The 16,979-nt window shown below is 36.4% G+C and overlaps 1 protein-coding gene across 1 annotated transcript in view; it reads left to right on the top strand.

Moving 5' to 3' along the window:
- Nucleotides 1-110: 110 nt before the first annotated feature.
- TRAPPC11 (trafficking protein particle complex subunit 11) overlaps nucleotides 111-16,979 on the top strand; it is a 42,598-nt gene continuing 25,729 nt past the window's right edge. Inside the window, exons 1-15 of the mRNA XM_081220722.1 lie at nucleotides 111-280; nucleotides 2,700-2,924; nucleotides 4,768-4,937; nucleotides 5,598-5,668; nucleotides 6,473-6,587; nucleotides 7,348-7,447; nucleotides 8,154-8,227; nucleotides 10,388-10,484; nucleotides 12,163-12,296; nucleotides 12,950-13,097; nucleotides 14,985-15,078; nucleotides 15,802-15,881; nucleotides 15,980-16,058; nucleotides 16,141-16,195; nucleotides 16,545-16,690. Coding sequence (XP_081076848.1) covers nucleotides 2,721-2,924; nucleotides 4,768-4,937; nucleotides 5,598-5,668; nucleotides 6,473-6,587; nucleotides 7,348-7,447; nucleotides 8,154-8,227; nucleotides 10,388-10,484; nucleotides 12,163-12,296; nucleotides 12,950-13,097; nucleotides 14,985-15,078; nucleotides 15,802-15,881; nucleotides 15,980-16,058; nucleotides 16,141-16,195; nucleotides 16,545-16,690 — 1,567 coding nt within the window. The 5' untranslated portion in view covers nucleotides 111-280; nucleotides 2,700-2,720. The remainder of the gene's footprint in view (nucleotides 281-2,699; nucleotides 2,925-4,767; nucleotides 4,938-5,597; nucleotides 5,669-6,472; nucleotides 6,588-7,347; nucleotides 7,448-8,153; nucleotides 8,228-10,387; nucleotides 10,485-12,162; nucleotides 12,297-12,949; nucleotides 13,098-14,984; nucleotides 15,079-15,801; nucleotides 15,882-15,979; nucleotides 16,059-16,140; nucleotides 16,196-16,544; nucleotides 16,691-16,979) is intronic.

The raw sequence follows: 16,979 nt of genomic DNA, 5'->3' as shown, positions 1-16,979 counted from the left end.
AGCGGAGCGTCTTCCTTACGTTTCGTGGAGCAGCGTAGAGTTCCGGGACGGCGATTGGCCTAGAGCGCTGTCAGTCAAGCCCAGAAAGTGCTTCCTGTGCCTTCGCGGATGGGCCCTGGGAAGTCTCGCTTGTGGGCACCGGCTCAGGGGCGGTGGCGGTAGGGACGGCCTCCGGCGTTTTGTGACACCCCCCCCCCCCAACCCCGCCTGCTTCCCCTGGTTCTCCCCCGGCTGGCGGCGACCGGCCACAGCTGCAGCGGGCTCGGGGCGTGCGGCCTGGGTGAGTCCGGGTCGGGAGACCAGTGGGGCCGGGCGAGACCGCCGAGGGAGATTGCTAGCGCTTAACGATGCTGGTTTGGGGGGCCTGTGATTCGTACAGCATCAGCGAATGCATTTCTCTTTTAGCTTCTAAAGAAAAGACACACCTATTTCTAGGGCCTCCAGGTTTAAGGTGGGTAGGGGAGGAGAGGAGGAAGATAGCGTCTGCCTTTAGAGCTGCAGCGTTTCTTCATTGGAGCTACCGGAGCAGGATTCTGCGACCCTGGGGCGGTATCCTTTCTTAAGTTGGGCTGTTGCTTCACATCCTCAACATCAGCTTTCGTTTCACCATCCCGGCCCCAAACTGTCCTTCCTCTTTTGATTGTTTTGTAGTTGGACATCTTTGAATCCCATCCTTACTGGCCTTGTGTCCTGCATCCCGAACCTCCCCGTTAATTAAAAAATAGCGACTGCATTATTTTTTTTAACCTGCCACTTTCGTTAGGTCACCTTTCTTTGCAGTCCGTCATTCTTTCTAAGGGTCTTCCTTATAATTTTATGACCACGCCAGCTTCCAGACGACTTCCATTGCGCTACAGGATCTCCCATCCAGAGTGTTCGCTTCCTACTTCTGCACCTCCTTCCAGGTCATAGTTTGGTTAGTTGCTTCATTGGTTTTTTCCAGGAGATCTGGAAATTTCTCCTATAGGCTGTCATCGAGATCCATACAACCTCTGCACTTGTCCTTTGCTGATATTCTTCCCACTTTTTGCCACCGAATAGGCAAAGCCATTTCAAATGCCAAAGCTTTTAAGGTACAATGTGGCAAGAATTTCTGATACAATTTTCATACAGTTATTTTGGGACAGAGTTACCGTAATTTAGAGCTGCACTGTCTGGTATAGTAGCCAGTCTCCATAGGTAACTATTGAGCATTTGAAATAGGCTAGATGTGCTCCGGGTGTACAATACACACCAGACTTTGGAGACATAGTATTAAAAAACGTAGAACATCTCACTAATAACTTTTATAGTAATGTTGAATTGATAATATTTTGGACATATTGGTTAAGTAGAATATTATTAAAATTAATTTCATCCCTTTCTTTACTTTTTTAATGTGACTACTAGAAAATTTTATATTATTTATGTAGTTTATATTATATTTCTCTTGGACAGGATTGTGATTTTAAGTGATTTAAACGTCATTTCTGTTTCCCCTTATTTCCACTCCATATTCAAAGGACACAGCTAATTCTCTTGAGCCTCTGGGGTTATTAAAGGAAGTGGGTGTTTAGGGCTCTAATCTAGACTCTTTGGGATCAAGCAGTGGTACCTAAATTGTGTTTTGACCATCTCTTTTTTATTTTCACCCCACATTCACTAGAACTAGAATCTGTTTCTGAACATGCAGTCCTTTGCCCTCATACCTTAATCCTGTCCTCAGAATATCTGTTTAAGCAATTCTAAAACTTCTGTCTGTTGTGGACATTTGTCATTTCTGATAGGCTTTCCAAACCAATTATCTAGTACCCATTGTTCCCATCAGTACTTAAGTGTGAGAAGCCTAATAGTCTTTACTAAATTAACTTTTCAGTTAAAAATACTATTTTGCTGATCAAGTGGTGGCCTAAGTGCTCCTAACTTCTCACAGAAGTTGTATTTGAGGCCTGTATGATACACTGGTGGAGATCACCTTTTAAACCAACCATATGATACATGTTTTTGAAAATGAGAAATTATTCTTAAAATATAATAATTTTGTTCGCAATAAACACTTTTATATAATTGCTTTTCAAAACGTAGTGCATCTTGGATTGATATAGACCGCTTCTCAGCTAAAGGGCACAGTAGAAACATGTCCTCCTAGAGATTTCCATTCATTATTAGCTTTTCCCTTGTAGATTTTCCTTTAAATAGTACATTTGTATTAATTGTGGAGAAATGAGAAAACATAGCTACTTAGATAATTAGCGTATTATTTTAATGATATCTCAGGAAATCAGAAATTAGATGTTAGCAATTACAGAGAAATTAGGGATGGTTGCACTTTATTGTATATGTAAGTCAATCATTGTTTTTCTTTATAACAAATCAGTAGTTTGATCACCCTCCTGCTTTCCTGGTCTGCTTATCCCAAAGTTTTGTGTGGTTTTGAGATGTTACTGGAAATAGTGATTTGTCTTAAAGTTGACTGCAACCCTTGTATATGAAAGACTTTAAAAAATATTATACCAATAGTTATTAAATTTTAATAGGTCCAATTCAAGAATTAAAGTTTGCCCTTTTGCTCTGTTCTTTTGGATTTGCTTGACAGTTTATAGACACTCAAAGACTTTCACCTTTTTGTAATGTTTTTCAAATGGTGGAGGTTCATATGTTAGATGTGGATGTGGGCTTTTAAGAAATTAATTATTAACGTATTAACATTTGTATTTCAGAATTTTCCTGACACCTTGAACATGAGCCCCACACAATGGGACTTCCCTGTGGAATTATGTTGTCGGCCTATGGCTTTTGTTACTCTCACGGGCCTGGATGTGGTTTATAATGCTGTCCATCGAGCTGTCTGGGATGCTTTCTGTGCCAATCGGAGGGCTGATCGGGTACCGATTTCTTTCAAGGTGCTCCCAGGTGACCATGAGTATCCCAAATGTAGACCCAAGGTAATGACATTATGATTTCAAGGGGACTCTCCTTCTCCTTCTGTCTCTTTCTTTGCGTGTGTGTATCTTTTCTGTTCTTATATCTGTGCAGGAAAACCCCTGAGTTTATCAAGGGTATGGTTACAGTGGTGCATGAAGAAAACTCCAGACGTTTTCCTGTATGTAATATACTACAGATGTATCTAATAATCCCTTTTTTTTTTTTTACTCCAGAAGAATAATTATAATTATTAAGCTTTCTATCCTATGAGCCTAGGTTTTCCATTTTTTATTTGTTGTTAAAAAGAGACCCCAAGGCTCCATAATTTTAACAAAGGCCTCTCTAAAAGGAAGGTCTCACGTTCCCCACTCACCATTGCCAGTATCATTATAAAATCTATAGTCTGCAGTTTGGTTTGATTTCACAAACATATTTTGAGCACTTGCTTTGGTTTAGAGTACCTGGAGCTATGCAACAGGCTGGTGATAGAAATTTAAATAATACATACTCTCTGTCCTTGATGAGTTCTACGTAAACTAAAACAGTTTATTCAGTGTGGTGTAGGAGGGGTATTAAGTTCAAAACTGACTTTTAGAGTGAACATCATGGTAGAGACTCTGATTTACTTAGAAAAAAATACTTAGAATGATGATAGTATGAATTAATAATAGCAACTCATACACGTATATTGCTTATTATGTCAATTTGCTTTTTAAGAAGGTTGTGTACATTGACTAATTTGTCATTTATTGTAATCTTTTCAGGTTGGTCTGAAAGTCAGTTAATAAGACACATTGATTAAAATAAACTGCCTACTTTTTTTTCCCCCCTACAGCAATGTTTCTGACAGACTGGTCTTTGGACCAAGTATATCATCACCTGGGGTGTTTATTAAGCATGTCAATATTGGCTGTCCTCAGTTAAACTTGGGGGAGCATAGGACCTGTAGATTTGGTCACCCGCTGATTCTTTTGCGTGTGTTTGAGACTCACACACCAGAGACACAGTTTCATATACCCAGTGCCAGGAACTATGAGCTTTCTCTGAAACTGTGGGAGCAATAGCACCCCTGGCTCTTACACACTTTTTTTAGTGTGGTGTTTGTGTCAAGGAAGACCAGCGGCCCAGCACGACCCACCCCTTTCCTCCTGGATTCATTCTTCAGAATCCTCATTTTCCTCCTGGTTCTTTCCTGAGTTCCCAAGGTGTTTTGTGTCAGATTTCCTTCCTGTCCTCTCTTTCCTCACGTGGAATAACCGTTGGACCAGCGTGAATTGGAGTAGTCTGGCCAGTGTGGGTGCTTTGGGGTAGTTTGAGATTTCACCCGGGTTCTTCAGGGCATCCCCTCCCCACGACATGACACTTAGTGCTGACCCCCAGTGACTGCCCTTATGCTTCTGTATTTAAGAATTGTCCTTCATTTTTTTCTTTCACCCACAAGTGAGGTGTCATGCCATCCTGGTGACATGACTTTGAAGCAGACGAAACCATATTGGGTTTTAGAGAATATTTGAGCAGCTTTTACAAGAACGGAATCTGGGATGGTGAGGAATATAAGTAGAATTTATGGGGAAGAAGGCTGTTTACTTCCAGGGTATTTGAAAGCCTGGACATGATTAGAAATGCTTTGGCTTTGGTCAGTCTTTAAATGGAAATGGTACTGGCTCTAGGGTTGAGATTCTACCTCCAGTACTTGCTAGCTCTTACCTGATCTCTGTAAGCCTGAATGTCCTCATCTTAGAAATGCGGCGTGTGTATACTGAATGAGATACATACAGAGAAAGCGCCTGCACTCCACAACAGGTGATTTCTGCTGCTCTTGTTGTCACAATACCTCTTTTCAACTTTGGCTAATGTTTGCAGAGAACTTCGTATGAATGGTACATTCCCAAAGGGATCCTAAAGACAGGCTGGATGAATAAACATCTGAATCTGGTGCCAGCCCTGGTGGTTGTGTTCTACGAACTAGACTGGGATGAGCCCCAGTGGAAGGAAAAGCAGTCTGAGTGCGCGACCAGAGTGGAAATAGTTAGGTATGTCCCGTTTGTCAGGTTGACTGTGTTGGGTCAGACTCACATCTGGAGTTTACTGACATTTGTCGAAGGCAGTTGAGTGCTGTTAAGACTGCAGTAGTCATTTGGGGCTCACTGGCCTTCAATGAAACCTGTTCACTTCCAACAGGTAGCATTAATATTAACTTAAGGAATGGTAAGCAATATGAAGAAATTTCTAAGACAAATTGACCTGAAGTTCCAAATGCTTCTTCTTGCATTTATAATTTTTTTGGGGGGGAGATATAGTGATTTGCTATTTAGTCTCATAAAACACTTTTTGCTTTATCACCATTTATTTCAAAGTAATTCTTTTGGATGACTACTCTAATATATCACTATAAAGAAATAAGTTGTAGTGTAACTTTTACATTGAAGTATATGTTAAACTTTTGCCTTTAAAGCAGATTTTTGTAAGGAACAGAAGCTTGATCTGAGATGATACTTTTAAAATTTAAATCACTGTGGCATGTATGTTTCTTTGTATGTAGGAAAAGAGTTCCCCCAATCTTGGGGTTTTTAAGTTGCAATTTGTCTTTCTTTGAATTGTCAAGCTCGTATTTTATGTAGTCTTGAATACATTTTTTAAGTTAAAACAGTTTAATTACTTAATTAGTTTTATTGTTATTTTTTCCACTGCAGGCAGAGTTTACAAGGGAGAAACACAAAAGTTGCAGTGGTTCTGATTCAGAAGAAAACCCCTTTGCCCCCAGGTAGCAAAAGGTTAATTAATAACTAATTGATTGGTTTATCCCCCCAATTCTTATTACCAGGAGGCATAGTTTTTAATGTTGAAATCTTTCACGCATTCAGTTATGGGAAATATGGTGTGTTAACTTTAAAAAGTACCAATAATGCATGAGTAAATGCTTATTGTAAAAATTTAAAACATTAAAGAGTGCAGATCTTCTCAGGTCCTGCTCCCTAGTTCCCCTTCCCTCCAGGGAGGCACATGTCAATTGACAAAAGAGTTATTGATTTTTAAAAAAGGAGGTTTTTTGCTTATATGAGATCTATTTGAAATTATATTCCTTACGTAAAATTTTTTTCTTAATTTGCAATAGAGCAAAGAAAAATGCTGTAGCATTTCTAGTTTCCTATAAGAAAATGTCCTGGTTTCAAATGCGTATATCTTCTACCATCTCAGACTTTAGAAGCCAAAATACCTTTTTTGTTTCTATCTTGAAACTTGAAGCATCTTAAATAGTTTTGGAAACAACTTTCATGAACTATTGCTTCCATTTTTAGTTACGGTTTTGAAACAATTATGCGGTATATCTGTTGGCATTACTTGGCCTGTCTTGGCCTAGTAGAAAATTCCACAGTGTTCTCCTAACATATATGTACTGTGTAACTTCTAAGCACCCCACAGAGCTCTCAAGGATTCCAGGCGTCTTATAGACATGGTGAAAAGTGGTTTGGGTTTTTTTTCTTAATTATATTATACTGATTTGGAGAAATGTCCATTTAGAAAAAATGCATTAATTATTTTCTCTCTTTATGGCACTTGTCAACAGGAGAAGATGTCATTGCTTCAGAAAGGGCTGCAGCCTTGTGCAATGCGTGTGAACTCTCGGGGAAGTCTTTGTTTGTACTGCCCCATACGGACCACCTTGTGGGCTATATTATAAGGTAAGTAACCTAGAATGTATACTGAATTTTTTAAGTTTTGACTATTCCATTTTATTTCATTTTTTTCATATTTTTCTTAGATGTATTTAAACCCTTTGAATGCAGCTTCAGAACTCTGTTTTATTCTGAGGAGGAAGAACCTTGAAGTTTAATCCTTATCTGACTTTCAATTCAGCTTTCTTTCATGCCCTAGGAAGATACTTCTGATATGTACTTATTTTCACAAACAGAACTTTGAGTTGTTTATCCATCTCTGGGCAAATTTTCTTGGTTCCTCTGTAGTCTCATAGTTATAGAATGAAGCAGGATTTAATTTATACAAATGTTATTTTCACCTCATTTGCCAGTTCTCATTTTTGGTCCTTTTCCCATTATTTTCCTTAATCTTTAAACCCTAAATGTCAGAGTCACAAAAGATAATTGAATCTAATTATTAGATATTTGTTTCTTTCATACTTATAAAATTATAAAATAATAGGAGATTATTAGTGATTACCTAATTTTTACAAATTATAAGAAAGTTATTTTTATCAGTTATTTCTTAGATTGTAAAATTTTAAATGGCTTTTGGTGGGTCTTCTTTTTAGATTTTTTTATCTAAAAATTCAGCTTATATTTTGCTTTACTTTTTATCTTAATCAGGAAGTAAAGCAGACATTATCTCTGTCAGGATTTTACTTTCAGGTCTTATAAATATGATTCTTGAAAACACTTTGGTTTAAAATAACTTCAGTGTTTGAATGTTGGTCTTTTTTAACAGATTAGAAAATGCCTTTTATGAACATGCACAGACTTATTACTACACTGAGATTCGAAGAGTGAAATCTCATAAAGAATTTTTGAATAAAACAACACACCAGGTACGTGTCTTTTCCTAAAGAAGGAAATAATAGCAGCATTCTAGAGTAGATTATTCATCATGGATTATTTTTGAGGAGATGATTTAATGTCTTTAATACTTTGATGTTTTTAAATGGCTTCTGTGCTTCTGAAGTTTTTTTTTAAAGCTTTTAAAAGCTATTTTGTCTTTCGTCCTCTTTGCCTTTAAAGCTCTTGAAGATAGATTTTGGTAGCCTTCCTTTTTTTATTATTATTATTATTATTATTATTTTTAAATTAATTAATTAATTAATTAATTTATGGCTGTGTTGGGTCCTCGTTTCTGTGCAAGGGCTTTCTCTAGTTGTGGCAAGCGGGGGCCACTCTTCATCGTGGTGCGCGGGCCTCTCACTATTGCGGCCTCTCCTGTTGCGGAGCACAGGCTCCAGACGCGCAGGCTCAGCAATTGTGGCTCACGGGCCCAGTCGCTCCGCGGCACGCGGGATCCTCCCAGACCAGGGCTTGAACCGGTGTCCCCTGCATTGGCAGGCAGACTCCCAACCACTGCGCCACCAGGGAAGCCCTTGGTAGCCTTCTTAACTACACTTGTTTACTGGAATAATTCTTGAACTTTAATTTTGGATATTTTCCTTCATACTTTTAGGTCTCCTCTTAAACATTATTGTAATTTTTACATTTTTAAGAGAATATGTGTAATAATGATTTTTTTTCCATTCTTCTTCTCAGCTTTTATTTGTTAGACATCAGTTCAAAATAGCTTTCTTCAGTGAGTTGAAACAAGATACACAAAATGCTCTGAAGTAAGTTTCTAACAGCTGTCAAACTAAATTTTTCTTTATGTTAACAATAACATAGTAGTGGCAATTTCTGAATCTCAACCAAACTTTAAGTTTAAAATGTTTATGTTGGTTAGAGTCAGGTTTGTAATATTCACTTTAATTTTTCTAGTTAAATGGAATGTATTTGAGTTTTTTAAAAAATATATCCATTTTATTATCAGAAGTAAATTTTATAGTGTCTGAAAACTTTCTGGTATAATTTAATTAAATTTCATGATCTAAAGGAACATATTAAAATTTTTCCCATTCTGTTACCTACTTCTTCTTTGTATACTCAGTAAAATCCTTGTGTTAAGACTGATTTTCAAAGTTTCATGTGTATTAAACATTATCTGAATCAGACTGAATTTCTTAAGGTGTATTTATTCAATTCAACTATGATTTTATTTTAATTAATTTTTTTTAGTTTATAATACCTGCCAGTAGCATCATTTTTCATTCTTTTTAAAATTTATTTATTTATTTATTTTTGGCTGCATTGGGTCTTCGTTGCTGCACACAGACTTTTCTCTAGTTGCGGCGAGCGGGGTCTACTCTTTGTTGCAGTGCGCGGGCTTCTCATTGCGGTGGCTCCTCTTGTTGTGGAGCACGGGCTCTAGGCATGCAGGCTTCAGTAGTTGCGGCATGCAGGCTCAGTAGTTGTGGCGCACAGGCTTAGTTGCTCCGCAGCATGTGGGATCTTCCCTGACCAGGGCTCGAACCTGTGTCCCCTGCATTGACAGGCAGATTCTTAACCACTGCGCCATCAGGGAAGTCCCATTTTTCATTCTAAGGCTCTGCTTAGAGCTTTGAAGAGTAGTTGCAGATGTGTTGGCAGTGGTTAGGTATTTTATCCCTTCGCTTTTATTTTACTAAACACAATTTAATAAAACATCTCTTTCTAGCTTTAACTCAATTTTTTAAGGTTAACAGTGCCAGTGTTAAAAAACTGGATAAAAACCAGCTATATATCCTAAAACTGGGGAGAGGCTACATATACATGGGAGGGTGGAACAGAGAAATAAATAAGTCTGTCATTCAGAGGAATATTGCAGAAACCTCCTCTCTTTTGTTGCTAATGAGGTGCTAAGCACCAAATTGTGTTCTGTAAATCTCAAACTTCATATAGTTTTAGTTGGTTTTAATGTTGTTCATTTTTTATCTGTGGTATTAGTGAAACACCCTCAATTCCAATTCTGTTCAAACACAGTTCTGGAAAGAAAATTGTTACGTGGAGAAGTTAGGAGCAAACACTTTTCTTTGGAGAAGACAGATTTTCTTATTACCTTCCATCTTCTATCAGACTTTCCTTTCTCACACTATGCTCTCCTTCAGCGCTAGCTGCCCCGAGGGCATCCCCACTGCAGCCCATACCCGAGACCAGTGATACCTGTTTCAGTTGTGGAGATACTTGGGTTTAAAGCTGTTGACCCATCTCTGTCTTTTTTTTTGCTGTGTTGCATCTTCGTTTCTGTGCGAGGGCTTTCTCTAATTGTGGCAAGCGGGGGCCACTCTTCATCGTGGTGCGCGGGCCTCTCACTATCGCGGACTCTCTTGTTGCGGAGCACAGGCTCCAGACGCGCAGGCTCAGTAGTTGTGCCTCACGGGCCTAGTTGCTCCGCGGCATGTGGGATCCTCCCAGACCAGGGCTCGAACCCGTGTCCCCTGCATTAGCAGGCAGATTCTCAACCACTGCGCCACCAGGGAAGCCCCTCATCTCTGTCTTGATAGCACCTTCTTCACCAATACAATTTCTATTTGAGAAGCTCAACGTGGTACTTTTAAAAAATACTAATTTTTTTTAACAGAATGTCAATTTTGTCATGTAACTCTGGACACTTTTCCACTTTACTTTCATTGTGCAGCTGAATTCCTGTCAGTTACAGGCAGATGCTAATGACAGCAGTGTACAGTGGTTCTGTTCTTAGTGAAAAGTCATTGATTCCTCCCGCACATGATGAATCAATATATCATTTTTCAGGACATCAGAGATTGTTATGTATATGTCATTACTGAGCTGTGGAGTGCTAAGAAATGTTGAGTAGATATTGTTTCTGTTATTTCTAATAATTTTGCTCTTAGGAATCTTTTCTTAAAATTAATTTATATCATAATTAACTACCTTCCCCATGTCTGTATTAGGAATTACAGGACCGCCTATAATCTTGTACATGAATTGAGAGCCCATGAAACTAATATTCTGGAAATTAAGACCATGGCAGGATTTATAAACTACAAGGTAATAGTTCTACTTCCAAATAAACAAAATTTGGCTTTAAATATTGGAGTATCTTTTTAAAGTTCGGAAATCCAGATGACTCACTTGCTCTGAAAAGTGAGTATTTGATGAATTATGCTATGCCATTTTATGTCCTTTATCTCAAGGAGCACCCTGGTTCTTAGCAGCCTAATTGTAATGCTCGGTTTTGAGCTATGGTCCCAGAGTTCTCATTTAGAGGAGTTTTATCTTTGTAAAACTCCTTGAAGAGGGTCTTGTTTGTTTTTAAGTGGGTGCAGGAGGGAGTGAGAAGAAAGCTGCCTACAGTATTGAATTTTAGAAGCTACAACTTATTAGAACTGGGTAGGCCTTCCTTGGTTTAATGGCCAGCCATAGAAAAGGTGTACCTATTCCCCTTAGAGAAAACTTTTATATCTGTTATGTGAGCATTTTAAGGTTGTATATGGTAGAAATAGACACCCCCAGAAGGCAGATGAGTCTTTTTGTTTTGCTTTTAATCTTTCCACACTCATCTTTTAAAGAGGCTGGCACTGGGTTAGTGATGTAAGGGCAGAGGGACACTTTGTTCACTGCTTGTGTAAGTGTAAATTAGTACAGCTTCTATAGAGGCTATTTTTACAATGACAGTGCAGATTTAAAGTGGATATTCCTTTTGACCTAGCAATTCCATTTTGGGAAATTTATCCCACGTATGTGCTAAGACTTGCAAATCACATATGTAAGGATATTTATTGCCTCTTGTAATAGGAAAAGGTTGGAAACAACCCCACAATAACTGACTGGTCAATATAAATTATAACTCCAAACAACGAAATATTATACAACTATCAAGAATGAAGCAGCTCCATGCATTGAAATGGAATGATATCCAAGATATATTGTTAGGTGAAAAAAGTAAGGCACAAAGCAGCATATTTAGTGTGATGCTATTTGTATAAAAATAATAGTTTATTTGTAAATGCACATACTTGTCTGTGGACAGAATATATCACCAAATGTATGCTGGGAGCTTGTTGCCTCTAGAGAGGGAAATTGGATGGCTGAGGGACAGGGATGGATGAGAGATTTAACTTTTCATGTATTCCCTTATACCTAAAAAAATAAAATTAAAAGTGGTAATAAGCATGTGGAAATAAATTTAGGCTTTGTTTCTTCTTTTTTTTTCCTTTACCCTACATACATATAGATTATTACTTTGAAATAACATCCCAGATAATTTTTCAAGAATTTCTGTAATCCTTGTTTGATATGGAGGCTACTGTGCTCTAATTGTTCTACAAAAAGTCTTTAGCTTTCTGACAGTTCTAAAACTGAAAGTTAATCTGTCCTTTCTCAGTTACCTGTTGGAAATATTTCATTTTTGCCTGTCTTTATGCTCTTCATTGGGTTTAATATTTCTTTATTCTATACTTCAAAAAACTTTGTAAGGTATAGAATAGATTCATTACAAATAGTGAATAATTTTATTTCATTAATCAAAGGGACATAACCTCTGTTTTTAGCATAACCTTTCTAATAGAGAAAATCAGTTCTGTTGCACTTCAATTCTATTGAACTTCAGAGAAGGAAATTCCGTACTCTTTTTAAAGTTAGTCTCAATTTTTATATATTTTCAAATGATTATGCCTTTTGACTTTGCTTTTCTTCTTTACTTCGGGGTTGATTTTACATCTTCCAGATCTGTAGGCTGTGTTTTCAGCACAACACGCCATTGGACGCAATTGCTCAGTTCCGAAAGCACATCGACTTGTGTAAGAAAAAAATCGGAAGTGCAGAGTTGTCTTTCGAGCATGCTGCATGGATGTCTAAACAGTATGTTTTACATTGTATCTTCAGAATGTTTTTTAAACAAATACTTGGGGTTTGGAGGAATGGAGTTAGCATGGACTTCGGTTCTAAATCGAACTAAGATTTTTGCCAGTAAGTAGGTTTTTGATGATCCACCATAAGTATGTTCCCAGTAATGGTAGATACTGATTCATGCAGTTTCTTAATGGAAATTAGCTAGTTCCTGGGACCATCTCTTTCATTCAGTGTATATGTATCAAGTTTCCACCATGTGTCTAGATACCGAGAATATAGCAGTGAATAGACAGTATCCCTGCTGACGTGGACCTTGCTCTCTCAGACTTATGACTCAAAACTGCCAAAATGAAAATCCTCCCAGAAACATGGATGTATTTGAGTGGTGGGAACTATGTTGACATCTGGCTTGATGGTATATTTATAAAGACCTGCTAACACAGAAGAGTTGACTTAAAGAATTTTTCTGTAACCTACGATTAGCGTGTGTTAGTATTTACAAAGAAATCCCCACATTTAATAGTTCAGCAGTAGCATTATTTTGATACAGTCTGCTGAGGTTATGATTCCAGGATGAATACCTACTAGAAGTAAGCTGCTTTTTCTTTCCTTTTTCTTTTTCATTCCATTTTTTTATTTCTTGATTTTTTTTTTTCTTTAAGATTCCAGGCCTTTGGAGATTTATTTGATGAAGCTATCAAGTTGGGGTTGACAGCTATTCAAACTCAGAATCCTGGTTTCTATTACCAGCAGGCAGCATACTATGCCCAGGAGCGGAAACAGCTTACGAAAACCCTCTGTAACCACGAAGTAAGTCACTGACTCCTGTATTAGCTGGCATTTAGGAAATCTATTAACCTTCTCTTGAAAGAAGATAATACTGATTGATCGGTGTTGATAATTTTTTCCAAGCCTTTGCATGTAACAAGTTTTTCTCTTTTATATTTTCAGGAATTAGGATTATTTTCAGTTTTAGCCTGAGTACTCTATTTTCACCTGTGAATTAAGCAGAAGTTTTTCTTTGAAGAACTGATTTATGATTAGCGATAAGTCAGTGATTTAGAGGAGAGAAAGTTACTTTAAAATAAAAGCCACAGTTTAGTCCATGCCATACTGTAAATCCATTGTTTTGTTTCTCTGATCACTGCTAGAGTTTGAAGGACACTGAGAAATGTGCTTTATTTTAACCTACTGGAGAGCATAACGTTGGCCTTCTTTCTTTTCCTGGGGTTCTCCTCCATGGAAAACTCTAAAGAATCTATTTGAGGATGTTAACTGCATATTTTCTTAAACTTGACATTTCATTTTGCGTTTCTCTTGGGTGATTATATTTAAATACCAGTTTCCCCATAAGCACCTTTAAAATAAGAACATGGTGTGTGTATATAGATAGAGATATTTACATTCACATAGTTATATCAGCTTATTTTCGCTTAAAACCTCAGATTTCTTCTCTGAAGATAGGTGAATTTTAACAACAGTGCTACTTAAAAAACTGTTCAAAAAAAGAAAAACAGTTTGCATATTAGTACTTTAAATGCTTGGATTTTTTCCCCTTAAATCATGATATACCTAGACTATTTTCTGCCATGTTATTTGTATATGATGTATAATTTCATTGCATGTATTATATTTTAAAAGTTTGGCATATTATATTTGAGCACAGGATTTTAAAAGGTGATGAAAACTGGGTCTTGTACGGATATGAGAAAATGGGCATTAGCAAATATGGGCTGGAATGTAAAATAATATCCTGTCAAGTAATAAATTAAGAAGCCTCAAAATCATGCCTTTCTTTTGACCCAGAATTTCATATTCAGGAAGCCTAAGGCAGATAAGAGATCCTAAGAGATAAGTATTAAAATTTATTTATAGAGTTCTGACAGATTTATTAATTGTAATGTAAAATAAAAATAACAGTGTGAACAGCTATAGGGAATCTGTGACAATGTGGAACAGCAGGCAGCCATGAAAAATAACGTTTTGGAAGAATCTTTAATGATATGGTGAGATATACAGAATGTATTTAAAAGAAAACAGGTTGAAAAATTATTTCAGCTGATGACGAATAAACGTTTTCTTACAAAATCTGGAAGAATAATGTATATACATTGTTAACAGTGGTAGTAGGTCTATAGGTAATTTAAATTTTTATCCTTTTCCTTTTGGACGTTTTCTGCATTTTTTAACAATGACTTGTATTACATTTTGGTTTTAGAGGGAAAAGTTATAAAAAAGAAAAGTGGTATAAATTTGTAAATTCTGGTGCCAAAGATATCCTTCCCCCATCAATACCAAGACTTAATACACATGCGATAAAAAAGGAAAATAGTGTCTTCTTTTCAAAACTCCTATAACATTATTTTTATTTGTACAAAAAACACTTATACATATGGAATAACCATCAAATTTAATCTGTAATGTATTTTTACTGGTTTATAAATTAAAAGAAAATGCAGAGCAGTTAATTACTATGAAATTATTTGTCAGAATCAGGTTGATTTATTCAATTTAATTTTTATAAGACTACCTAATATTAAATGAAACATTTCTTGTTTAATTTTATGAAAATTTAATTTATGTTAAAATATTCACAACTTTGATATTTGAATGTGTTATTCATATTTATGAAAGCTTTTTTATTCTAACAAAGATTGAGGAAGAGTTGGTTTTGATGGGTTGTGTTTTAATTTACAGGCTTCTGTAACATATCCCAGTCCTGATCCCTTAGAAACACAAACAGGAGTTCTTGACTTCTATGGACAACGATCATGGCGACAAGGAATACTAAGTAAATAATTTTTTCCTCTTTCCCTTTCTCTCAACCTCAAAAGCAAAAGGTTGCTATCATAATTTTTCCATGGCTGCACTAGTATAACAAATTATGTTGAGGTAAAAATATGTGCTTTTTAAACACTTTTTAAGACTTAACTTTAAAAATGTGTTGTTTTTATCACTACGTCTTAGAATGACTTGTAAATAAAGATATAGATGTGACGAAAATATTTGGACATCTGTTGTCTTAAATGACACAATTAGTAAGCCACTCTGGTCTATTTAAATATTTTAATTCCAGTTAAGTTTAACGATTTTTTATGTTTGACATTTTAGAGCATCATTACTTGAACCACCTTAAAAATGATTTCTCTATCTTTTTTGTTTTATACACACTTAATTTGAGCAATTTCTGTGGCCATTAAACTTTTTGTTAAGAAATTATTTAATCTACAGGAAATGTATTTTGTCTAGAAAATGATATTGGTATTACTTTTGAGGTGGTTGATTCCACTGGGCAAAAGAGTACAGAGCTCAGTAAGTACCCTTCAGAACAGAGACCACAGAGAAGATTCCATGCTAATAAAGCTGTCTCTTAGAAACTTTAGAATTCTAGAATGTTTAAGAATCTTAAGTACATTGTATGCAAAGGATTCAAGGAGTGTACACATCCAGTGTTCGTGTGAAGGATTTGTGTTAAATGAGCTATCTAAAATGGGTTGTGTCCTATCTTATGCAGGTTTTGATCTTTCTGATCCCGAAAAAGAGAAGGTGGGGATTCTTGCCATTCAGCTGAAGGAGAGAAGTGTTGTTCACTCTGTAAGTCTTTTTTCCAGTATAAACTATTTTTTACAGTATTCCAGGAAAACATGAGATTATTTTTATTGGAATGTTTCACATTTTATCTTTTCTAACAGGAAATAATAATAACTCTTCTGAGCAATGCTGTTGCGCAATTTAAGAAATATAAGTGTCCAAGAATGAAAAGTCATCTGAGTAGGTATCCGTAACATGCCACAACTTTGTGCAACTTTGAGTAATTTTAAATTATGTTCATACAGTCTTTTTTCCTTTATAGTGGTTCAAATGGGAGAGGAATATTATTATGCAAAGGATTATACCAAAGCTTTGAAGTGAGTTCTGTTCACTATTTATTTTTACAAGTATTCTGATTCCCTTACAGCAGAATTAGCATGGAAATCTGTATTGAAGGATTTATTACTTCCATATTTATTCCTACTTCTATTAAACACCATTTCCGTGATATTTTTTCAAGTATTGTCTGCTGGTACAGTCATTATCAGAGTCTTAGGAAAGCTCACATTTACCTAATGTGAAAATACCTGTTAAACTATTTCAGTAAGATTTTTCTGAAGTTTATATAAAATGAGTAAAACACTTTTATTTTAGTTTCTCCATGAACTATTCAAACCCTTCCTCGTGAAGCTGTCTCGGCCTGTCTGACATTTTTTCCTCTGTTAGGTTGCTGGATTATGTGATGTGTGATTATCGGAGTGAAGGATGGTGGACCCTGCTCACATCTATACTGACCACAGCTCTGAAGTGTTCCTACCTCATGGCCCAACTGCAAGATTACATCACTTATTCCCTAGAACTCCTTGGAAGAGGTAACTTGATGTTCTTTCAGTAAAATTCTGAATCTTTACAATTACATAGCATCTTCAAGCTTCTTTAAATTGGAAGAATAATTCAGTATCAGATATCTGGTAGTACTGTTATCACATGCAAGTCACTTTGAGGAGTGAAGAGGTTTTATACTTTATTGGAACTTATTATGGTTGAAGGTCTTATTGTAGTTGAGAAAAATCTGCCTTACTTTTAAAATATGGCATAAAATAATTTTTCACATAGAGTTCAAACGCACATACATAAAGCATTGGGGCTGCCTTCTAGAAA

This window comes from Mesoplodon bidens (genome assembly GCF_964165515.1).
Source record: "Mesoplodon bidens genome assembly, chromosome: 20".
Taxonomy (NCBI): Eukaryota; Metazoa; Chordata; class Mammalia; order Artiodactyla; family Ziphiidae; genus Mesoplodon; species Mesoplodon bidens.
Note: the sequence above shows the minus strand (reverse complement) of the source record. Positions and strands in the feature narration are given on the sequence as shown.